The sequence below is a fragment of the Urocampus carinirostris genome, chromosome 13 (genome assembly GCF_059441175.1).
Source record: "Urocampus carinirostris isolate Australia breed hairy pipefish chromosome 13, RoL_Ucar_1.0, whole genome shotgun sequence".
NCBI lineage: Eukaryota > Metazoa > Chordata > Actinopteri > Syngnathiformes > Syngnathidae > Urocampus > Urocampus carinirostris.
The window spans coordinates 9036663-9062640 of NC_142361.1; the positions used below are offsets into that span (position 1 = coordinate 9036663).

Below are 25978 nucleotides of genomic sequence, written 5' to 3' on the forward strand. Positions count from 1 at the left end.
AATTATAACAATTGGGAGATCCTAGTCTATATAACGCGTTTATTTAAACAATAAAGTGTGATCGTATTCTACAAAATGCGTTTGTTAACGCGGATGAAAAAGTCACCAACGTCAATGCACGCTTCCCATAAAAGCGATCGCAGCAAAATGCGCGTTCACGCGGGGGGGTGGGGGTGGGGGGGGGGTTTATGTGTTGCGTAGGAGTCGGATTTGGGCACAACACCGGCTCGGGAGCTTTTATACCCGTGGTCCACACGAGAAAATGACGCAGAAATGACGCGATGAGGAAGCGGAACAGTCGCCGGCGTGTTTTGCGGGCATACCACCGATGAACAGCGGGTTGGCCAATTTTGCGCATTTTCCATCGCGGGCAACCACGGGCAAAAAAAAAACGCTAAATTTTAGCCGTGGTTCAGCCGCAAATGTCTGTGTGACCGGCCCCTTAGTTGATTGTGGTCCATCGCTGCCTTCAATAAGGATACCGGTAAATGGTGGATTCGTTATTTCTGTCGGTTCTTTCAATGCAATTTATTTTTGTTCCTGGCAGACACTCTCTCGGGTTCAATTGTTTCATGCATGTAACGATACTGGCCTGGTAAATAAACAGTCCAAAAAAAATGAGGCTTGGAACTGGGAGCAATTTTGACCCATTTTTCCTCCCTTGGGATTGGAGTCAGCAAATGCCCGATTGTCAAATGTGTCCGTAGGATCATCCTGGGTGATTAACCTGTTTTTGGGGTTTAAGATAAGAGAACTACAGACGCTGCCCGACTTACAAACGAGATAGGTCCCGGCGGTCGTTCGTAAGTTGAATTTGTTCGTAAACTGCTTCACTGCTATATTTTGTATGTCTAGGGTTTATATAAGTATGTTTAAGGCTTGTATAAGTAACCTGTATTGTTTTGTGTTATAAAATAAACATTTCATAAAATAATATGCTCTATAAACATAAATAAAGTTAAGCGTAACCTACTTTTGGAATATGTGCTTCAAGAATGAGGCAACTTCCTGCTCCGTGGTGAAAAAGTGTTAGAAAAAAAAGCATTCCGACCATGTTCTCAATCACATCAAGCTTTCTTATTCCACTTTCATTTCAAAAGAAACGGCTCGCCTTTTCACCAACCATATTGAATAGATGCACGATATATTAAACAATAAAAACATCACAGTTCTGACTGTGCTGGAGAGTCAGTACACGTAGCACTGTATGTTTACTTACAAACAACAAAGAGGAAGCAGACTTTTTTTTAACTTCTGGGTGTATGCTGGGTGACCTCTCATAGCACTACAAGCTGGTAGCAGCGAAAGGAAGCACTACAGTAATGTCCTGTACTCGAAAAAAGGTACACACAATAAAAAAGCAATGTCCGGATAAATTTCAACATCCCGTACAAAATATCCGTATGTCGAATGGTCGGAGGTAGGGGAGCGTCTGTACATCCATTCAGACCTATTTAGTTTTTTTGGCCTTTAAACAATAAATAGGCTAACTTACACATTAAGGATTGAACCGAGTGGGAGGGGTTGTGTTCCCAACAAGTCCAGCGATAGTTTAAACCTGCAAAGCAGGAACATTTATTTATTTATTAGATACAGGTTATATACAATATATATGACTGTAACACAAAAACAACTATGGATCTACAAATTAAAACACAGAACACATAATTGCAGTGGAATGAACGAATGCATTGTTTTTTATTGTCATTATACAGTTGAATTGGGAGGCTTTTCATTTAGGCGTACGAAGTGATGTAGAGAGCGTCTGTTTAGCTGCAAGCCGTTGTGCCAGGTCTCTGTTGTAGCGGTTTCCCACGAGTTGTAGCTCCATGTCATCTATTTCATGGCTAATGGATCTGGCGTTGGTGAGATACAGGCCTAGCAGGAGTGGCTTGTGAGCATTGTTCAGTAGCCGCATAGGGTGGCCAGCTCTACAGCTCTGCTTTTGCTTTATCTCCCAATGCCGCTTTGTCTCTTTCCGGCTCCATAAAAAACTCCCAGTGGTGATCAGCATTTTGTTGCGCTCTTCTGACTATCCTGAGAGTCAATTTAATAGAATAATTAAATTTCAATGTTGCTGCCAAATTAGTTTTGGGAGGACACCCGCCTGACTGTTTGGTTGACAGCATGCACCAGCCTATCACCTTTGTGCAAAAACAGTTACAACAACTCAACCCACACATAGACAGCCCCTGGCCACATGCCATATCAAACCGAAACACAGCAAAGGATTACTATAATCTAAAAAATGGACAACAAATTAATAATTGAATTATCACAGACAACTTTTAGGATCAATTTATTTTACACCTTTCAGATTTAAAATCTTAAGAATTTGAACCCCTTAACTGATATGACACGAATTGGGTTACTCTTCAAAATAGAGGACATATCCTATAATCTTGGCCAGCAAACACTGATCGGCGGTATCTACTTACTTAGTTTGTTTTAGAGACTTATTGTTTGTTTGGTTATTGTTCACCAATCAGAAGAGAAAATGCGTTGTTATGAGTATTTCGAGGTTTGAGGAAAAGTGATGATACCCCGTGAGCTATATGCTTTTACTTTGGAAAACAGTAAATAATATTATGGGCGAAAAAAAGTACATTATCTGAAATATTCAGTTTAAAAAAAAGGGGTATTTCAATAAAAACTAATAATAAAGGGTAATACAGGTTAAAATGAGGTGATGGATTATTTGATATAATCATCAACAGAAAAATGCAGTGAAATTGTGTCTTAAATCATGCACCATATAACCATGCAACCCTCTAAAACTCCTTTATCCTCTTAAGACCCATGCTTCTTGTTTAATGTCCATTTATATATTTATACATTTATTGGACACCAGGTCTTAGGAGGTTAAAATAGCCATGTAATAGAAAAAAAAAAGAGAAAAAAAAAACTAAAACGTGTACGCTACACAGACCTGTGACAGCATTGAACCTTCACATATCTTAACATGAGCAATATTAAAAGATTGCAAATGAACACTTAGCCAAGGCACTCCATATCATTTTTGGCTCTTAGTTTTAAATCACTCGAAGATCTCCAACTCCATTTCTGAGTACTTTCCATGTTTTGATCCCCTGTTCACTTAGGTGCAATTTTCATTGATGTATCCTTCTTACGTCATCTGATATTGTTTTTATTGAACATTCTTGGTTCTTCCAGGTTTTTACCCGCCTTTATCAATTTTAGCTCCAGGTAAAACGTATAGGAAAATAATCTTACAATTAAAATTATCAACATTTTGCACACTTTTATTGTAATTATGTGGCTGAGTGCTAACGTTTGCCCTATTGGTATCCCGTTGGTGTTCCTCCCTAAGCAACGCCCCCCTCCTCACGCACTGCCTATGGTTCACCACTGGTGACACATAACAAAAATTGTGCATATCTCAGAGTAGTGGTACGCTGCCCTACTTGCGATTGAGTTCGATCGTTAGTTGGATTTGTTCGTAAGTTGCTTCAGTGCTATATTTTGTATGGAATGTATGTTTAAGGCCTGTATGAGTATCCTTTATAGTTTTGTACTAAAACACCTCATCTCATTCCATAAGCCGTACCGCTTATCCTCATTAGGGTCGCGGGGGGGCTGGAGCCCATCCCAGCCATCTCAGGGGCAGGGGACACCCTGAACTGGTTGCCAGCCAATCGTAGGGCACACAGGGACAGACAACTCATTCGCTCATTCACACCTAGGGACAATCTAGACCGGCCAATTCACCTGAAATGCATGTTTTTGGAACGTGGGAGGAAACCGTAGTGCCCGGAGGAAACCCACGCAAGCACAGGGAGAACATACAAACTCCGCACAGGAATTCTGGAGCTGGATTTGAACCCACGACAGGTTCCCATGACATGAACTGTGCCGCACAAGCGCTAACCATTACGCCGCCGTGCTGCCCTGTACTAAAACACATTTCAGAAAATAATGTGCTCTATAAAGATAAATAAAGTTACGTTTAACTTGCTTCCTTCTTCGTGGTAAAAATTGGCCCAAAAAAAGTGATCCAGCCATTTTCTCAACAGCATCAAGCTTCCATATTCCACTTTCATTTTAAATGAAACGGCTCACCTCTTCTTTACACTTAACACCAACCATTTAGAATGGATACATGAGATATCAAACCACAAAAATGTCAAAGTTCGCTGGAGATACAGTCTAGAATTTTTACACACGAACTAGGGAGAGAAGGCGGATTTCTTCTTTGGGGTGGATGCTGGGTGACCTCTCACAGCGCCACACACTGCTAGTGGCGGAAAGACGCACTATAGTACTGTCCTGTACTCTTGAAAAAGGGGCACTCAATTCAAAATCTAACGTATTATTACTTAATATTTTTTGACATCCAGAATAAAATGTTCATATCTACAGTTTTTCCTAAGTCGAATGGTCGTAATTAGGGGAGCGTCTGTACCTCTATGTACACATTTAATTTGTTCTGGAAGTAGCTTTATAACCGGAAAACTAGTTGAAACACATTTTCTTTGTAAATGCGCTGATCCCTTCCTAGCGCAAATGCACAGTATTCAGGATTAAACTTTTTTTAATATATCATAAAAGTGCTTCAGATTATGAAACAAATTCATGTTAGAATTAGATTACCGCACAATTAAAATAAAACGAAAAACACATAATGAATACATTGAATTATTGAAGTATCAATTTCCATTTTTGCTTTTGCTATTATTAAAAAACTGATCCAATGTCATCTGTATTTTTCAGCTTTTGAGAATCAGTCGAATATGCGCGAGCCAGGCGTAATGATAACCCGACTTGTCAATGCTTTGTGGGTGATTGCCTCACGCAAGTTCCGAGACGTCATGAGATTTTGCTAAACTGTCTTTAATTTCGGCTAATTGAATGATGGCTGCATCTTGCCAAAAACCTTCCTCCTCCTTGTCTGTGAACTCTGAACTGTGACAGTGACACGAAGAGCATGCTGGGATAACGCATGAAGACTGGTTGCCAGGCAGATTTAAAGTGATAGTCAGTTTGTTTACGTTCAGAAAACTCTGGGAGAGCTGAATAACAGCACATACTGTACTGTATTTTTTTATTTTTAACTTAAGGCAATGTTCTTAACCAAAGGGCATGTTTTCTCATGCAGGTACTCCGTAACCTCAAACTTTTGCATGTAGAGACATTTGTAAATCGAGGTACCACTGTATTTAATTTTCTAGTTCTAATTCTTGTGTATATGCGTGTATCACAGTTCACAAATCCCCTAACCACCTTGGTCGTCGGGAGATCACTTCTTGTGGTCTGTCTTGGGTAATAACAGCCTGGTTGATCCCATGACTCTCCAGGCTGTTTTTTTTAGGTAGGGATTATCACCACCACATGAAACAGATAATACAGGTTTCCATGGTTACCAGTAGCAGGAAAAGCTTCCAGATTTGACTCATACACACACCTATGTCATCTGGTCGTTGTGGTTTTTAAGTGTAAAACGTCACAGATCTCTTCAGAGTAGAGCTGGGTCTTTTGTGACGTATAAAAGGTTATTTGTCGGGTAAACAACTCAGTCCTTTGTTTACTTTTGTATCTATATTTCAATCATTTATCTTATTCATTTGTGTATAACGAGCATTTTGTTTTAGTTAATTAGAAATCTGGGTCACGTTATACACAAGTTTTTACAGGTGCACATTACTATGCTTCAACAATGATTGGCCAGGCGAAAACCATTGCAGACCTAATTTGTATAACATTGGATGTAACAGAATTCAAACCCAGATCATGGCGGATAAAAAGGCACTACCACAACCACTAGGACGGCAAATGACACAGGAACACGTCCTAGACTCCATCCCACCACAGTTGCTAATTATTTATTTTCCAGTGTTAATCAGCATCTAACCACAAAACACCACATTTGCATTTGAGTAATTCCTGCTAATTTTGTGCTGTATTCGTCTTCATCTGCAAGTTCTTGATAATGTCCAAATTGGATACTTTAATTTATAAACTAACTGACTATTTATAATCAAATAAATTAAATACTATTTCAGAGTCAATCGTTTGCCGTCCTGCCAATTACGAATTTTACTCGTGTACAAAAGATGAATTCGGCATGACACACAAATAAATAAGCCTTTATTTTTGCGAGCGAGAGTCGAGATTTAGGAAAAATTATGTCTGCATTCTTCCTTTTAAATATTCTTATCAAGCTGTAATTGTTGCTTTCAAGTGTGAAGGAGACGCTAAGAAAGCCCAGTTCAAATCTTGTCCAGGACATTTCAGGACGACAGTACAAAGTAAATTAAAGTTAAAGACATGGCCACATTTTCTTCACATGCACATGCCGCTGCCGATTAGCTTGATCAAGAGCGGATTTTATATTCCTTGCCTGGCGCTTTTTTAAATTGGTTTTGCTCGCTTTCAGACACGACAGTGAGCTCCGCCGTTTGAGACATCTTTTCTATGCAGTTACTCAATCTACTTGGGTATAAAAAGTCAAGAATGGAGGCTTTGTGCGCCCTCAATGCAGCCGTCCGCCAAGGGCACTTTCCATAAGACGACATATAAAGAAAGTATAGTCAAATAAAACGCTGATGCTAAAATCTCAAGGAGGACATTAAACTCCGTGTCCTAAAACTTTACAATGCGTCAAGGTGGTCGTACACTCTCTGTTTAACTACTTTGGCTATTTTTTTTACAGGCGCTTAATTTCTGTGTGGCATAGAAACATTCCTGATTAAGACCATTAAAGGAGTCTGTGCCAAAAATGCATAGGAAGGTGTGGTCAAACACAAGTATTGTTCCATTTTTTATAGCTTCTTGGCATTGCACAGTAATAGCTATGCAATAAAATTTCTGAAAAAGAATTATGCCACAAGACAAAATTGGTTTGAAGCATAATGTAAACATCTACACTTACACACATTTTTAAGAAGCAAGTTAGCTCATTTGAAAGTCAAATATGTTCCAAAATATTCTTACTTTGAAAATAATCTACAGAAGTAAAGTTACCAAATTATGTTTTAATGTAATTGTGCACAGCAAAAATTAGAAAAATGTAAAATATATCATTTACATGGATATTTAATCATAAAATTTTAAATTCAATAATTTGCTCATTTTATGTACATATTTTTCATTTAATAATCATATTAGTTCCGACAAAACCATCCCCCACAACCATATTGGATGGAGCTGCTAATTTTAATGATCTTATTTTCCTAATGAAGATGAAAAGGATAATACAATTATTATACAGAAATGACAGTAAGACCCCTTTTGAAATCGTTCACTGTAGCCTATTCCATCGAAACCAATTTTGGAAAAAAAACATATCTACTGTAGTTAATTTACTCAAAAACTAAGGACTGAAAATTGATTTTAGACTAGTTTTAAAAACGAACAGTGAAGGAGCCTGTCAGGACGTGGAAGATTAACAGAAAAGGCGCTATCAATTTTCAGCTTCCTCTTAGACCTTAAGGCCCGGTCACACAGCCTTTCACGGGCGTATCGAGGCTGAATCACGGCCAGAAATTTCTTCCCGTGAAGCAGACGCGGTGGAAAATGTGCAAAATTGGCTAAACCCGCTGTTTACCCGTGGTATGCCCGCGAAACAGACGCTGCCCTTATCGCGGGTAACCGCGGCTGCATCGCGTTTGACCGTGCTTACACGCGGTACACACACTAATGCATGTGATAACACCGCGATACAGGCACAGAACAAACGTGCTATGACCGTGCTCCATTGGCGATTACCCGCTAAAATTTCGCGTCCTACCCGCGTGTAACCACGTCTTGGCCGCGGCCGTAGCACGTCCTAGCACGTTTGTACCGCGTCCTTACCTCGTGTGTACCACGTGTGCCGCCCGCGGTTACCCGTGGTCTAAAGTTTTGAGCAGCACAAAACTTTTTCGCACGGCCAACCGCGTGTGAATTTCTTACCGCGTGTAAAGCACGGCTGTATCTCGTCTGTATCGCGATCTCAAAGCGTCCAACAGCGTCTGCTTCACGGGCAGAAATTTCTGGCTGTGATTCAGCCTCGATACGCCCGTGAAAGGCTGTGTGACCGGGCCTTTAGGGCGGCATTGGCTCAGGAGGTAGAGCACTCATTCTAGGATCAAGAGGTCGCAGGTTCGATCTTCTGTGTTGTATGTCAAAGCGTTCTTGAATCCCTAATGCCCCCTACTAGCAGGTAGTTGCCTTGCATGGCTGACACTGCTATCATTAGTGTGTAAGAGGGAAAAGTGTGAAGCACATTGTAAAGCGCTTTAGGAAGTGTTCATTGACTTGAAAAGAGCTATATAAATGCAGACCATTTACTTTTACATTGCTACGTCGAGCAGTAGCTGATTGGCTGACTTGAGTCGCCGAGCAGGAGCATGACAGTGAAGCAGCTCACTGAAGTAAGGGGTCAAGTCAAGTCATGCCTATTTGTATAGCCCTTAATCACAAGGAGTCTCAAAGGGCTGCACAGTCCACAAGTCACAAGTTTTAAAATAAAAAAATAAAAAAAAAAATAATCTTGATATTAGACAAGCCATGTCGAAGCAATTGTGGACGGTAACCAGTCATATATTATGATTATGTTGGGTTGTGTAATGTCATATAAAATCCCCAGAGAGTGCGAGACAAGGAAAAGCACAGAGGCACAAGAGAGATGGTTCCTGTGAGGACCAGGAAGAATAACAGCACTGAGGCACAGTACTCGTCTTGTGGCATACTTAAAAATAAAAAAACGTAAAAATAAAATCACATAAAAACAAAATAACGATTGTTACAGATTTTAGTGATGACATATTTCGTAAGCAGGAAGTATGTTCCAAATACATACATGGGAGTCATTCCTTAGTTTTCACCAAATAAGTGGAGGGGATATGTGAAAGATAATCAAGAAAAAGTGGAAAGGTAAAAGAAATGTGACGCAATGTGACCTAACTTTCCAGGAGTGACCTTGGTTAATGGCATTTCTGTTTGTTTATCCGTGCGCCAAAGTCAACAGAAAAACCATAATCTCAATCCATTAAACTTAGCGAACATATTAAATGCTTGTCCTGTTCCAGGATTTTATTATTCCAGCCTCTAACTTGTATTTTTTTAATCATTGCAAAAAAAAAGCTTTTTTTTGCATTAATTTTCTCCGAGAATGATGTTTGCATATTAATGAGCACATTTTGGCATGAACATGCAGGACGTCGGTGTCCAATTTTAAAGCCCTCGAGCGGGCAGCACTCTAATTTAAGTAAGCACTTGCGCTGTTTTCCATTCAAATATGCTCAAATATGTGCCCCAAACACGAAGTGAGCCATGTTTTACTCCAAGGATTAACAGGAAACTAAAGGAGCCTTAACTAAAAAACAATAACAGAATCATAGAATGTTATGCATAGCATAGACATAAATGCAGAAATACGAAAATGTGTTAAGTGCTTTGTTGGAAGTGCATATTGCAGCTTTACTGATTGTCCTAATGTGCAAACACTGGTGTTGCCAGTGACATATCGTATGTTACACATCGGCGCCGTCACATACTTCCTACGAACCATGAGGCCCCCTCTGTGAGCTTCAGAACACAATTTTGATTATAGAAATCCTACATAAGGTTTGCTGACAGCATGTTTGTTGTTTGTACGCAATTTGCTGCAGCAAAATGCAGTGCACTCTATTTTTTTAGGTGAGATGAATCCATCTATTTGCATTAACATTCAGGTTAAGTCCATCCACAACAAAGCTCTTGTGCTTTATATAACATCCCCTAACATTATTGTATCACTTTGATTTGAAGACAAGTCAACACAACTGAAAAACATTCTGTATGCACCAGTTTTATAAACACAGTAGGAAAACGATACCATTATTGTTTAGTAAATACTCAGAAGAAGAAGAAGAGAAAACATCAATTGATTTTGAACTTGCAAGGAGAACAAGGAATAGCCTAAAACTCAGATAAGAAATTCCAACCAGTTCTAAAGCCTTCACCCCGAGCCCTTTCTTTTTATTTAATACCCTAGATTACAAAAGCAATTTTACCCTTAAGGGTTCGAAAATTAAAGAAAAGCAAGGTAATTGGCTGATAGTGACAATGATGTCAGCAGTACATAATAGTCAAAACATTGAAAAAGTCAAAATAACAAACTGGTATCTTATGTGATCGATCTCCTTTGCATTTTAACAAGTTTTAGATGATAATAATAATAGTAATTGATAATCAATTAATCAACGAATAATCCAAGCAAATCATTTAATCTCAGATACGTTTTTTTTTCTGCTCACAATGAAAATTATTCTGCTTTTACTATTGGACACCTGCAGAGTAGATTGCGTAGGATGCCAGGGTTTTTCGTTATTTTGCGTTTTTTTAGCACACTGTTGTTATTTATTTATTTATTTATTTACTATTATGCACAACTTACATCATTGTCACTAGTGGTTAATCATGTTGTTGTATTGTGATGTTCACTTTCTATAGGAGTGATCTGCTTTTTGTAACCTACAATATATCATAAAAAGAAAGTTCTTAGAAGACGATTGGAACAGGTTGGAAAGTTGGCATCATTGGGGTTTTGTACAGTCATGTCCTTTTCTTCATTCATCAAATTAACCTGTTTTTTTAAAGATCCGTAAATCTTTCGGATACCTTATGGATTTTTCTCTAAATCGGACAACACGTGGCCCGGCAAGTATTTCAATCCGTATTGCACAACTAAAATGGCCAAAGTATGATAAAAATATATGTAATAGTAAATAAATGACTACTAATAAAACTTTGGCTATTTTTGGGTGCTAGCCTGGTCCCCCTTGTCCCTTTGTGTGTCTACTACAGAAATACGACAATTTTTTTTTTTCTTTGTGCTCAAAACACACCTTATATATCATTTTGATTTTATTTTGTATACAGATAATACAGTGATGCTACAAAAAATACTACTGCAGGTATGGTATAATGCAGAAATCCTATTATGGAAATACTAAAAAATATTATCACAGAAATATTGCAAAACACTATTCCTGAAATACTGTAAGAATGCTACGATGGATATACACCAAATATACAACAGAAATACTACTATGGAAATATTTTATTAAATATTTTAAAAATACTACACAAATACCACACCTACTATACAATACACAACATACTAATAAATCAATAAGACATAAATAATACTACATAAATACTACTGAAACACTACAGAAATACTGTGGAGGCTTTTTTTGTTATGTAAAGCTATTTACCTGAGGACAATGTTGTTTTCCTATTGAGGTTAATTCTGAACATGTCTATTTCGGTGAAAAGCAGGACTTGCATAATAGGAGTGTTGCCCTTTCGAACCGACGCGCGATTCGCCACAAGGTCTCACATCTCCCGAGTGACGATAAGGATGAGAGCCCAAATTGAGAAGGCCTTGTTTCAGCAGCCTGTGTAAATATGCAAGGTGTTAGAATGAAAAATCCGGCTCTAATGGATCGTGTTTTGAATCAGATCAAACATAAAACCGCTGCTGTCAGCCTGCAGGCGAACGCCTTCACTTTTGAAATGCGCTGCTCATTCACTGAGAATATTTAGCGACAAGCGCTATTAACGGTGTATGTAAATAGCTTTACTCACAGTTTACGTCTGCTGGGTCAGAAGGGAAATTAGCCTATTTATAACTTTTGATGTATTTCTTTTCCCGGTGCAGCAAAATGCTAACGATATTGCGTCATTGACAGCTGGCATTTAAAACCAACCAGGGTTATATTTATACGACGCTGTACACAAAGTTTTACTTTACCTGATTAAAAACATGACCATTAATAAATTATGCTTTACTCAAATAAGTGAAAGAATGTTCAGTTCAAGGACATTTTTTTGTGTTTGAAATGTAGTGTTCAAGAGCCCTCAATTACATTTATTGAAAATGGTATCTTTCTTTTTTTTAAGCATTCACACTTAGGCTGACTTCACCATTCCATTTGTTCTCAGTATAACAGTTAAATGCTTCTTCGCCTTGTTTGTTGTAAATGTATTCCTTTAGTTGCATCCCAAGCATCCATCTTCATATATTTGTATATTTATAAGATTTGATGTAATAAAATAATCCCTTGTTTTTCCGCAAAGGTCACGTTCCCAAAAAGTCAAGCGATAGTCAGAACCTGCTGTCAGGGCGGACCAGAACAGAGCAGGAGACCCCAGAGCGTTCGTTACAAGTCTTTTATTTGGGGAAGCGTACAGGGTTAGCGGGAGACGCGATGACCGTCGAACGTCAGCAGCAACACCGTGAAGACAACTTCGGGACACGTAGCCAATCGTAGCGTGGGACGGAAGCAGGTCGAGTTTACCGGGACTGGAGAGAAGATCGTACCGTGGAACGGAAGCAGGTCGGATCGGAGGCAGGCAGAATCAGGTAAACAAGTCAAAAAGACACAGGAAGATCAGGCGAGTCAAACGGGGTAAAAAGTATCCTCAGACAAAGAGGTCTCCGCGTAGCGTGCTTAAAAAGGGAACATAAACCAATCAGGGAGCGCATTCCAGCGCGTCAGATGATTACCCCAGGTGGCTCCAATTAGGTAATCATGACAGAACCCCCCCCTCAACGGACGGCTCCAGAAGTCCCCCAGGAAAAAAAAAAATTAAATCCAAGAAACGTCACAGGGAAACACGGGTAATCGGGGAACTATGTAACAGCACAGTACCTCTCAGAATCCCTCCAAATGGAGGGAAGCCCCCTCATCAGCATCCGAAGGGGCGGCAGAGGGTGGTTCCGGAGGGCAAACAGGAAGAATCAGGACCGGCGATTCAGACAGGACAGGCATAATCAGGACCGGAGATACAGACAGAACAGGCAGAATCAGGACCGGCAAAAACAGGAGAGTCGACTCAGAACAGGCAAACAGGAGAGTCGACTCAGAACCGGCAAAAACAGGACAGGCAGAATCAGAACAGGCAGAATCAGGGCCGGCAGCGGAGTCGGACTGGCAGGCAGCGGAGCCGGACAGGCAGGCCGGAGAGTCGAAGTCGGACTGGCAGGCAGGAGAGTCGGACTGGCAGGCAGGAGAGTCGGACTGGCAGGCAGGAGAGTCGGACTGGCAGGCAGGGGAGTCGGACAGGCAGGCAAGGGAATCGAACAGGCAGGCATGGGAGTCATTGCGCAGTCATAAGGCCGATAGTGCCCGGTCAGTGTTGGGCACCGATGAAGTGGCTTGATGGGTCATTACTTTGGAGAGATAGGACCAGTCCCGACCCAACAGATCCCACTCGAACCGTAACTGACTCGCTTGCTTAGCCAATTTTGCCACGTCGGAAATGACTTGCCGAACTGCACATTCTAAAGGGGGATTGGGCTGCTGGTTCTGGCTTTCATAGTCGTCAGGGGGCAGATGTACGAACGCGGGGTCCATTCTGGTCTGAGGATTCTGTCAGGGCGGACCAGAACAGAGCAGGAGACCCCAGAGCGTTCGTTACAAGTCTTTTATTTGGGGAAGCATATAGGGTTAGCGGGAGACGCGATGACCGTCGAACGTCAGCAGCAACACCGTGAAGACAACTTCGGGACACGTAGCCACTCGTAGTGTGGGACGGAAGCAGGTCGAGTTTACCGGGACTGGAGAGAAGATCGTACCGTGGAACGGAGGCAGGCAGAATCAGGTAAACAAGTCAAAAAGACACAGGAAAATCAGGCGAGTCAAACGGGGTAAAAAGTATCCTCAGACAAAGAGGCCTCCGCGTAGCGTGCTTAAAAAGGGAACATAAACCAATCAGGGAGCGCATTCCAGCGCGTCAGATGATTACCCCAGGTGGCTCCAATTAGGTAATCATGACACCTGCAAAATAGTAACATTTATTTTTTAACTATAAGTAACATATAATATATATGCGGGTTACAAAATAAAAACTCTAGATGTACAAAAAAAATACAGAATTGCAGATAAGTGAAGGGTGCATATTGTCATCATGCAATAGGACAACAGAATTGTAAGAAAGCGATCGATGTATTGTGCAGCCAGCTAGCTGCATTCTGACATCAGGGATCCTTAGATCGAGCCAGGTCTCCGCAATGATTAAGAGTCAAAACTGTGGCAGTTTCCCATAAGTTGTATCTCTAGGTCATTCATTTTATGGGTAATGGATCTGGAATTGGTGAGATACAGGCTCGGCAGGGGTGGCTTCTGATAGTTGTTACGTAGCCATAGCAGGATACCAGACCTGCGGCCCCGCTAGTGTGTTCTCTCTTGAAACACTCTCTATGTTTTACCTGACCTGATAATCCATGGATCACCCGCTGGTGAGCATTTATTTGCGATGTTCTGACTTTCATCAGAGTCCAATTTAATTGATCAATTTATTTTCCATGTAACAAGCTGCTAAAACATTAGCTGTAATCTTCCCTAGCAGATTTTTTTGTGTGGATACATTAGTTTTTGCGCCACCCATTTATTCCACAGACATTTTCCTTTTAAGAACTGGGACTTTGTTGTTTGGATGCTTACTTGTGTTCAAACATTGTGAGAAGCTGTGCACCAGGGGGCGTAGATTTAGGTTTCTCTACCTCGGAACGTAGAGGGACTGACGTAGTTCTGTCTATCTAGGATCATAGAGAGAATGGCATAGCTCGGTCCAACGTAGGGCATTGGTACTCCAATAAATCAGGGGTATACTTTATTCTTTTTGACATCATGTATGTAGCCTGTGTTGGTACACAGGTAATCCCAGGGGTCTGAATCCCTCTTTTTGGCAACCTGACTGCAGATGAGAGGTAATACAAGTGTGGCTATTTAACACCCTACAGTTGTTATGGTCCATATCAGAGGGTTTCCAAACTTTTGCTCATGAGGGCCAGATAACTTTCCATTTCTTTGACCAGGAGGCGGGATCAGTTTGTAACAGAAAACAGTGTGCCGATTGAAGGAGTGCCTAAAGACAAAAAAATAAATAAATAAATAAAAAAAGTAATCCACAATCACAAAAAAACACCTGGATTATTCACAGAACAAAAGTCAGAAAACAAATAATTATTTATGAAGATAATAAGAGTTTGGCGCTCTCACCACCATACGCACCCATGCGTTCTTTTTTAGCCAAAAATAATGTGTGTCAGAATGCTCTGGTATTGTTTAGGGGAGCAGAGCACACGTGGAGGTGGGGTGTATCCGGCCCTCGGACCATATTTTGGGGACCACTGGTCCAGATGATTGGCGTCTAAACTTCTTTAAAAGCAATCATCGGCTTTATGATTACACATCGCAAGCTTGGGTTTTAGTTGTACGCGACTATGCTGCTTTGTTCGAAAATCCTGTGCATATTTCACACTGAGTGGTTTGAAACAAGCGTAGCCGACCATGAACAATGGATAGCAATCATTGTCACAACTCACAGCGGGGAGCTTGGCAACATTTAATTACAGTCAAAACAAAAGAGTTCCAAATAGTAGATCATGTAATTTAGAGCTAAAGCACTTGGCAAGCGCATCTCATTTCTGCATGTATTCATGTAGCTAACACACAAAGCTCATCATTCATTTGCTTTACAGCCAGGGTTGGGTGGGTTACTTTAAAAACCTCATCTCATGCAGTTACCAGTTACCTTTTAAAGAAAATTAATCAGTAATGTAATAATAATAATGCAGTGATTTAAAGTGATTACTTTTGATTACTTTTGGATTACTCCAATACCCAATATTCTTATGAAAGACTAAATCAATGTAATATGAATTAAAATGACAAAATGTTGTTTAAGGTAAATGAACTATGTAACATCAAAAATAATTGGAGGAGGCAGTTGCATGTAGTCTTACAAAAGAGTGCTTAAATTTTAACCCGATTCTATTGTTTGTTAAGCTAATATAGCTTTCTTTTTCGTATAGCAAACACGACATGCTCTGTTTTCGTTCATATCAAGTGCACATGAAGAACCAAATGTTGTCTTGAAATGTTTAATTTCTAAACTTCCAACAATTTCTGTAAGTCTTGTGTCTATGTTCAAGTTTTACTTCTTGAAAGTGTGGATGCAAAACCTCTTAACAATATTCAGATTTTTTAGGCTAGGTAAAACATTCTCACAATATAACAATACTGTGATCGTATAGCGATATTCAACACCCATTGAAGGCAACATATGAAAAGAAGACAATCAATCTTATTGACTGAATGTCCCTGACACATCACTAGCACGCAACTACGCTACTGTCACAAAACTGCAAGTTTGCACCAATTCAAAAAAGTGAGTGCTACATTGAAAGAGAAATAAAATACAGACAAAAAGAGAAGTGATTTTACCTTCCACACAGTGTATGAGCGGCGCAGTGGTTAGCGCTTGTGCGGCACAGTTCATGTCATGGGAACCTGTCGTGGGTTCAAATCCAGACTTCCTGTGCGGAGTTTGTATGTTCTCCCCGTGCTTGCGTGGGTTTCCTCCGGGCACTCCGGTTTCCTCCCACTTTCCAAAAACATGCATTTCAGGTGAATTGGCCGGTCCAAATTGTCCCTAGTTGTGAATGAGCGAATTAGTTGTCTGTCCCTGTGTGCCCTGCGATTGGCTGGCAACCAGTTCAGGGTGTCCCCTGCCCACTGCCCGGAGATGGCTGGGATGGGCTCCAGCCCCCCCCGCGACCCTAATGAGGATAAGCGGTACGGCTAATGAGATGAGAGATGAGACAGTGTATCAGTTAGCCTTGTGTACATTCTGTGTATCAAACGTCTCGTGGACGTCATCTCTCTCTCTCTCTCTCAGTGCCATTGATTGAAAATTTGTTACACTCAATTTGTGCATTATGTGAATGTAAATATAACTTTAGATTAAATTATAATCCTGCATAGTAGTCCTTGTTTCAACCAAATGTACCTCTAATTTGCTTACGTCTATTTTTTTCTGTAACAGAATGCAATCAAAAATGTTTGTATGTGCAGGGTTTGTAGACCTTTATCAAGGCTAATCTTTCAATTTCTCCAGTACCATTTAAAGAAAAAAAATCCGGTGTGAATCATGTATGTGGAGCCACAAAAATATACCGTTTGTTAAATATGTGATTTTTAATTCTGCAAGCGTATTCATCAGGACAAATTATTTTTAGATCCTAAGTAGTAGAGTAAATTGCAAATATATTTGTTTTTGAGAAAAATCTCTCCATCCAAGTGTTGGGTAAAAATGAAAATAACAATTAGCTTATTTTCAGTTGCAGAAACTGCTACCTTAACTTTTTGCATGGACCTAAAACAATTTCCAATCAGTAATACACATTTCATAGTGCCTTCATTAGGTGTAGCAGTCACCTGTCCTTGTAGGCACAACCCCTAGGGGCCAATGACAATTCATAGGAGAAGGCTGTACAAACTAATGCCAACTGCAGTTAATCACGATGCATTGGCAAATCAAATTCACCAAAGAGCAGAATTCTTGAGAAACATGGCAACATCTTCAACATCTGCAAAAAGCTCCTACAAATGTTCTATGAGACTGTTGTGGCAAGCGCCCTCTTCTATGCGGAGCGTGTTTGGGAAGCAGCGCCAAGAAGAAGGATGCCTCTCGTCTTAATAAACTGGTGAGGAAAGCGGGCTGAGTTGTGGGCACAGAGCTCGACAGCCTGACAACTGTAGCTGAGAGACGGGCACTGAAAAAGCTGCGGTCAATCATGGACAATTCATCACATCCACTACACAGCATCATCTCCGAAAAGAAGAGCAGTTTCAGCGACAGACTGCTGTCACAGTCTTGTTCCACGGACAGACTGAGGAGATCATTTCTATCAATCTATCAATCTATCAATCTATCTATCTATCTATCTATCTATCTATCTATCTATCTATCTATCTATCTATCTATCTATCTATCTATCTATCGATCTATCGATCTATCGATCTATCGATCTATCGATCTATCGATCTATCGATATATCGATCTATCGATATATCGATCTATCTATCATTTTCAATTTACAAGCGTTTCACACAGAATTCCAGTACTTTTCAATCATTGGAAACAAAACATTAAAAGCATTTTCAAGGATTTCAAGCACCAGTACAAACCCTGCAATTACACAACACCGTTACATGTATTCCGTTACTCCCCAACCCTGTATACAGTTGAGCCCTTGTGTCTTTTGTCCCCGCAGGCCATGGATCCGGACGCAGGGGCGAACGGCCGAGTGGAATACCGCATTGTCAATCATCCCGACTTGTTTGTGATCGCCGCCAACGGCAGTATCTATACACGAGTCCCCCTAGATCGTGAGATCACGGGCTTCTACGAGCTGGTGATCGAAGCTTCGGACGGGGCAGTAGACCCTCGGAGGACCTCACTGACCCTGACGGTTCGGGTAACGGATATCGACGACAACAGCCCTGTGTTCTCGCAGCAGACGTACACAGTGAACGTACCCGAGAACAGTCCTGTTGGGACGGTGATCCTCACGCTCAGTGTAAGTGCATGTTTGGGTTTCTTCTTCCGTTGGCCGATGTATTATTCAACGGGCAAGCTTCGAACAGCTGTTGCATGATTTAGCACTGCTTTTATATTCAATACAGACTGTTTACAAAAATGGGAGTCCGAACTTGTTTTCTACACACTTTCCCTTTTGTTTTCGTAAGGCCCGAACGATTTTTTTCTAGGTCGTTACATAATTTTTGCAGGAAAAATAAATAATTACCAATTATCATCTGATAATTGGCCAATTATTTAAATCAACATAATGGATAAAATAAGGAGAAGGAAGAATATTTGTATGTTTATGTTTGTAGTAAATAACAAACATTGGACACCTGCAAAGAAGATTTATTAAGATGCCTCAGTTGTTCGTTGTTTTGACTAAAATTGAGTGTCAAGCACTGTTTACAGGTCAGGTACATTCATTCTACATCGTTAGGGGTTCGTACAGCTTTTTCATGGCCATTTTAAAGCACTTTTTGAGGACTTTCAAAAAAGTTTAGCAATTTATCCAGTACCATTAAAAGAAAAAAAAAATGTGAATCATGTAATCTGCACAGCGACAAATATTTCTGCAATTTACATGTGTGAATTTTAATATTTCGTTAGCATTTTTGCGTGGCCTATAAAACATGTCCATGAGTGATACGTTCTCCTTGCACTGATACACATTTCATCATTTCATAGTAATGTGTTCAGGTGTAGGGTCTGATGACTCCTCAAAGGACAATTCTGTACAAATTAATGCCAACTGCAGTTAATCACTAGGGAAGAAGAAATTCTATCTATCTATCCATCTACCTTGGTCATATCCCTCAAGAGGGGTGACCGACAGCAAGACAAACACATACAATAACGTAGAAAATAAAAGGGAGGAAAAAAAAATAGCAAAAACACACACAAACATTCTTGGACCATGGCCAACCCAATTGCCCAAACAATGATGCCAGTTCCAAAAACAAGTTAGGCACCTCGGCACCTAAGTTGGTCATGCTTTCGTCCCTCCAGATGACATGGGACACCAGAAAGTGGCCATGTCACTCGTGTCAGGGTGACACAACACACTCTTTTGCTCAACAGCAGGGCCCGACAGCTTTCACTGGTTTACCCCTGCCGGATCATACGGGTTCCCAGACCATCCTTAAGAACGCATCCACAATTTCTCTATCCTTTCACAACACCTCTCCACTCCTTCCTATCACCAACAAGAGCTCTAGCTTCCATTATGTTTAGACCTCTTTCCTCCAGAAGAAGAACAAATGCAACGGCAAAGTGAAGACACAAGCGAGCAGTCTCATTTTTAGGCAAACTTGTTGGGACACAATGGCCACAATTTCAAGCATTTAAAAGCACTTCACCCTAAATTCAAGTACTTCCCCATCATTTAAATCACAATGTTCAAATTCAAGCATTTTGAAGGATTTTAAGCATTAGTATGAACTCTTTTTTCTGTAAAACCCGCTGTCTGTCTTTGAATTTAACTGTCAAATATCACTGCACATTACACCCTCACCCGCTTTCCCCTGGGGTTGCCAGCGCACGAAAGGAAACGTCAGATATGCAAAGAAAACGGAGTGCTGAGTAATTGCTGGCACATTGTAGGCGACAATTTCTGCCGCGGTGGGAAGTAAGTGGGGAGGAAGCGAAGGGCAAAGGGTGAGTGAGTGATGCGTGTCCGCTGCGACATTAATCTGCTTCTGCTGAGAGTGGACTCTTGTTGAGAGATGATAAGACAATTACAATGGGCGCGTCTCCACAGTTGCTTATTTAAATTCAAACGTGTATAGTGGGCGCATACACACACGGATGAGTGTTATTGCAAATGATTCATACTTTTATGAGGAATAATTTCATCCTATGAGGAGCAATATACATTCAGCGTTGCTATAAGGTATCATAAAACTCGGAATGTATTCGCAATGGATTACTTTAGAGCACAAATAGCAGCATGCATATTCATTGTTAATGCATATTTTGTATGTCTTAAACATAAAGTATGCGGCTCTCCCACACAATACCCTATTATTGACCCCCTTTTCATTTCTGTATGATGATGGCTATGAGGTACTAATTCAAAGAATGCTGAGCCTACCAAGGACTACATCAAGCCTAATATTTAAGTCAAGTCACATTTATTTATATAGCCCTTAATCATTAGACTCGAAGCGGTTCACAGGTCACAATTACAACATACCCTGATCTGAAACACATAAGGGCAAGATGAAAAAAAAAATTAAAAAAGCAGCATGAGAAAAAGTATGGATGGACAATCTGAGCATGCAGATGTTTTCTTGTGTCTTGGAATCACAAGTATTTTTCGATTGGAGACTTTGAGCAGGGACAAATGACACAACTAAAACATAAAGTTAAGAGTAGGCAAGATCATGCAAACCTATATATATACATATATATATATATATATATATATATATATATATATATATATATATATATATATATATATATATATATATATACATATATATGTGTGTGTGTGTGTGTATACAGGGTTGGGTAGGGTTACTTTAACTTAATTACTTTCAATTACTTTCGGATTACTCCAATACCAAATATGCTAATAAAAGACAAAATAAACTAAATATGAATAAAATTATTACTCACAACACGTGGTAAGCTTTCTCTCCTGGCTTTGATCTATTTGATCTCCGGCAAAACTAACATAAAATGCGACAGAAACAAAATGAAAATAAATCCAAACAGCTTGCCAACATCATTTTTGCCGTTCCGTTACTCCCCAAGCCTGCACAAAATTTAGTAATTGTATTCATATTTAGTTTATTTTGTCTTTTATTAGCATATTTGGTATTGGAGTAATCCAAAAGTAATTGAAAGTAATCAAGTCAAAGTAACCCTACCCAACCCTATATATATATATATATATATATATATATATATATATATATATATATATATATATATATATATATATATATATATATATATATATATATATATATATATATATATATATATATTACATTAACATAGGCCAAATAAATAATTCCCATTTAGATATTACGTTGGGTTGATAAAAGTTTTCTTTGCCTGCTCTGATACCAAAAATCCTCATAGGAAACGTGGGTCTTTGCTTGTATGAGCTTCTCTTCTCGTGCTGCATTCTCGGTGCCACAAAACACAAAGCAGTCTCATCCAGTGTAACTCAGCAACTGTGAGTGTATAGAGCCCTCAGGCATTACAGTGAGTAACACTGGCTGTGAATCCCTCAGGGGAGTCGCTTACAGTACATGCCAAGGTGATGCAATACCGCCTCCGGTAAGACAAAGTGGAATTGCAAGAGTTTTCATGTTTTTGCTCTGCACATTTTTGTGGGTTTAATTCTCCCCTATGCTGTTGTCCGCAGGCTACGGATTTGGACCTCTTCTCCAACGTTACCTACAGAATCCTGTCGGAATCGGCCCGTCGGCTTTTTTCGCTTAATGCGGTCACAGGGGAGCTGGCCGTGTTGCAGACTCTGGACTTTGAGGATCTGGCAGCTTTGGGAACGGGAGCTTTGTACACTTTCAAGGTGGAAGCCATGGACCAGGGAGGCATCACGGCCCCTGGGCTGGCTACCGTCACAGTCCGGATCACGGTAAGAACAACATAAACTTTTTTATATTCATCTCCTGCTTCAAGCTCTCACCACAATGTCAGATATTTCATTGCCAAAGCTTTAATTCAAGCAGTGGCAGGCCGTGCATTTCACATCTAGGCCTTCAGTAGTGTTATGTCTGTATCAATCCAACCCTCTATGGCTATTTAATGTCCATAAAACCTTTACTGCAGCTACAGCTGCAACACACATAATGTATTTTCACACCCATAAGGCACACAGTGTTTAAAAGCGCATTCTCTGTAGCTGGTTTCATTTCTGTATTTATCAACACACACGGTGCACTGGCTCATTAAGCGCGAGTGCCACGCGACTGTTTAACAATCTCACAGATAAGCTTACAAGTGTGCGCATTAAAAAAAAAGAACAGCGGGAGAAAAACTGATTTGATGTGGTTTATTTAAGTATTAACTAAAAAGTAAAACACGCGGATACAAAACTTGTCGGAGTTTGTTTTTCAGCCATTTACAAACCTTCGATTCATTAATCTTCAATTCTCTCGAGCTGCTCAGCTTTCAACCTCCTCCGCTTAGTGTAGAAACTCACTCGGCACGGCAGACAAAAACACAGAAACCATTCAATGGAGGGAAAGTGATATTTTGGATTTAATTCATATTTGGTGGGGGGGAAACTCTCTTCAGACTCAGGTAGCACAATAACTTTCAGATTGCTAGATACGTTACTGAATTAGCATCCATGAGCACTTCCCCTAACAATACATAGCATGTGAAATCACGCATCCTCTCCCACGCAAGTGGGATATGATGGCAATCAAACAAGAGACGACTAAAAATCACGGGAGACGCATAAAAGTCCCATTTAGCTGGAAATTTAGGTCTCACAAAAACATCGGACTTCACCTAAACAATACATGTTGTCAGTCTTGACTCGGCCAAGGCTCAAAACCTGTGACCTCCCATTCTCGGGAGCGGGCACCCAACCTCATGGGCATTGAGCTAGTCTCCGTCCCCCGCTCTGCTCGAGAGACAGGGTGCTCTGGGCACCCTCCATTTGGATTGAAATATAAGACTTTTACGTGTGGCTTATGGGCGTGAAAATACGGTAAAAAGTATCAATAATACCCTTATAAAATTGCATTTGTATTTGTACAAAAAAATCCATCCCCCTCTTTACAATTATTACAGGATTGTTGTCATGTAAATCAGTGTTTCAGCAATGAGAGAAAGACGCTCCCCATAGTTTCCTTTGTTTTTGGATCTAGCGCTTTCATCGTGTCCCCAAAATCAAAGTTCCTGCTTGCCCCTGTTGAGACAGGCTTGCTAGCTTTAGAGTTGTCAGACCTTGCTTAATGATGAGCAGCTTTTCTTGAAAAGTTGTCTTGAAAATTGCTTTGACTATGAGTCTTCAACCAAATCCCTTTATTCTCATTCTTCAGCCATTGTTGGTTGACAAAACTAATAAGTACACAACAATATATTTGCTATATATATTAGCTTCTCCGTCCTCTTCAAATTTAATTGTGGTTGGCACTATCACTTTGGTACATTACTGCCTACTAGCCAATAACTGTTTATAAAGATGTTGACGCTAACAGGCCATTGTCGCGCTAACTCAAAATCTGATTGGTTACAGCAACAGCTTTATTGACAGGGCCTGCATAATTGATTGTAAAAGCTTTCTGACCCTGTGATTGGTTAAATGCTTGAATATGAAAGCACACATCTACAAGCAGTGCAACCAAGGCAAAAGCAATATAAGGAAGCTGACAGACAATTTGGAATAATTTAATAAATATTGAAATATTTAACAACACATGATTCACATTTTCTTAGGCATGCAGAGAAGGCCTTGCATGCCCTGCCAGCCCACCACTGAATTCAAGTCAAGTGAAGAATTTTCATCTTTATTTTTTGAACACTTTTAAAAAAGGGTTGGGCAAATATTTGGAGTCGCCGCCCGCATTGGGTTTAAAAATTTGGCAGTTAAATGATTGTTTGTTTTGATTTTTTGTTCCTGCCAATATGTCTTAAATCCAATACGAGGTAGAAAAAAGATGTAGGCAAGGGGTGGGCAAACTCTTTTTGTCTTGGGTCGCATTAGGTTAAAACAATTAGCTTGTGGGCTGGGTAATGGATACCTTTATTTTTTTGTATATGCCCTACAGTCTTAAATCCGATACCTTGGCAATACATGGGGTAAAAGGCAACTCACTTTTTCATGTTTCCATTTACCTGCAAGGCATTTATTATTGTATGTTTATTAAGGGTCCATCTCTTCCAACTGTTTTTTTAAAGAGTTTACAAATACATGTATCGTAAAAAACTTTAAATAAAAGTAATCGCAAAGTGATATATAATCTCCTATTTTATGCACTAAGATCATTTGCATTGATAAACTCAATGCTTTAAGGCTATTTCTGAAGTGTTATTAAATGCATGACATTTTCAAATCTTGATGAATAAAATTTATGATTAAAAAGGTGAGCAGAGAAAATAGACCCAGCTGTTTTTTTTTGTTGGCAATGAAAAATACAGTTTTTGTGAGGGTAGACAAAAGGATAAGGCACCAATACATCACATTTGTATGAGTAAAACTGTTTTTATTTCATGTTAGCATCATATGTTTACCATTTTCTTTTTGCAGGTCAAATTAAAACTCCTGCTGGGGCGCTGGGGCCATAGTTTGCCCTTCTTTCCATTAAAATATAAACAAAGAAGACACATAGTATTGTACGTAAACTAATAAACACATACAAGCAATGATAAAATTAGTAATAAGAACTAAAATCTGCTTTTTTAATATCTCCAGAGTGCTATTTGAAGTAGCAAGTGTTAGATTTCTTCTTGTTTTTGTTGTTGTCTCATTCAGAGTATGCTCTGCAGTGCAAACTGTCCTGCCTGTCCTACTTGTCAGAATTAACTTATTTTTATCTGGTTATAACACAAAAATAAATGGAAGTCTTCTCCTAGAGGACATATTTATAAAATATTGATAGCCAAGATACTGTCATTGTTATTGGAAAACAACACATTTAAAAATAAGATCCTTCTGAAGTATTTTATTTAAAGTTTTATTATTTTATCATCCTGGATCGTCAGCAAGTCCATCGAGCCTGTACGGTATTCACCGCCTGATAAGTTTATTCTGTATTAAAGTTTGGACTCCTGCTAAATAGATTGCATATGATGCCAGTTCATTATTATGACTATTATTGCGGACTGTTGTTCATTGTTTCCGCAACCAATCATGTTGCTGTTCTTTGTTTCACACACCCTGTACAGTGGATCTGTTTTGTAACCTAGGACATTTAATAAGAAGAACTAGGCTTAGAACTTCTCGGGATTTCTTATGACCTGACTTAACTTAACAAGACTTCTAAAGTTTGGGCTCTCTCCCTGGTTCTCCTTGCAATATTAAAATCTGCTGATGTACTCCCTCCTGATTTTGAGTGTTTACCAAACTTTAAATGTATCACAGCCAAAACTGAGTCTTAACTTTGATAACAAGTAGCCTACTATTTCAAAACAATGTCATGCCCCTTTGATGAATAAATCTTGCTACATCTTGAAAAAGCAGAGTAAGGTGCTTCTTTCTTTTTGCCAATTTGAATTCTGGTACTTGAGTCAGCACATTTGTGGAATTTGTTCAACACTCATAAATTAAAAATGTAATGTAACATAATGCATATGCTTCATCCATGACATCTTGTTTTTTAGGATATGAACGACTTCTCACCAATCTTTAGCCAGCGCCTTTACACAGGCATGGTGGCGCCCAATGCAGAGAAGGGAACGGTCATCACTACGGTGTTTGCAGAGGACCAGGACCCACCAGTGAGTGACTTGTTTTATAAACCAGTGGTTCTTACACTTTTTTTTTTCACGTACCCCTTAAGAAATATTTTGCTCAGCCAAATACATAGCAAAGAGCAAGATTCGTGGGTTTATGAAAAATACATTGAATTATTTTATCTGGTTTATTAAACTCTGCAGCTTTATTTTTTACGTCAGAAATAGAATG

The 25978-nt window shown here is 39.7% G+C and overlaps 1 protein-coding gene across 1 annotated transcript in view; it reads left to right on the forward strand.

Moving 5' to 3' along the window:
* The window catches only part of LOC148353674 (protocadherin-15-like), a 350912-nt gene that overhangs the window by 193927 nt on the left and 131007 nt on the right, over nt 1-25978 (forward strand). The window contains exons 20-22 of the mRNA XM_088350828.1: nt 18053-18358; nt 21746-21976; nt 25675-25791. Coding sequence (XP_088206954.1) covers nt 18053-18358; nt 21746-21976; nt 25675-25791 — 654 coding nt within the window. The remainder of the gene's footprint in view (nt 1-18052; nt 18359-21745; nt 21977-25674; nt 25792-25978) is intronic.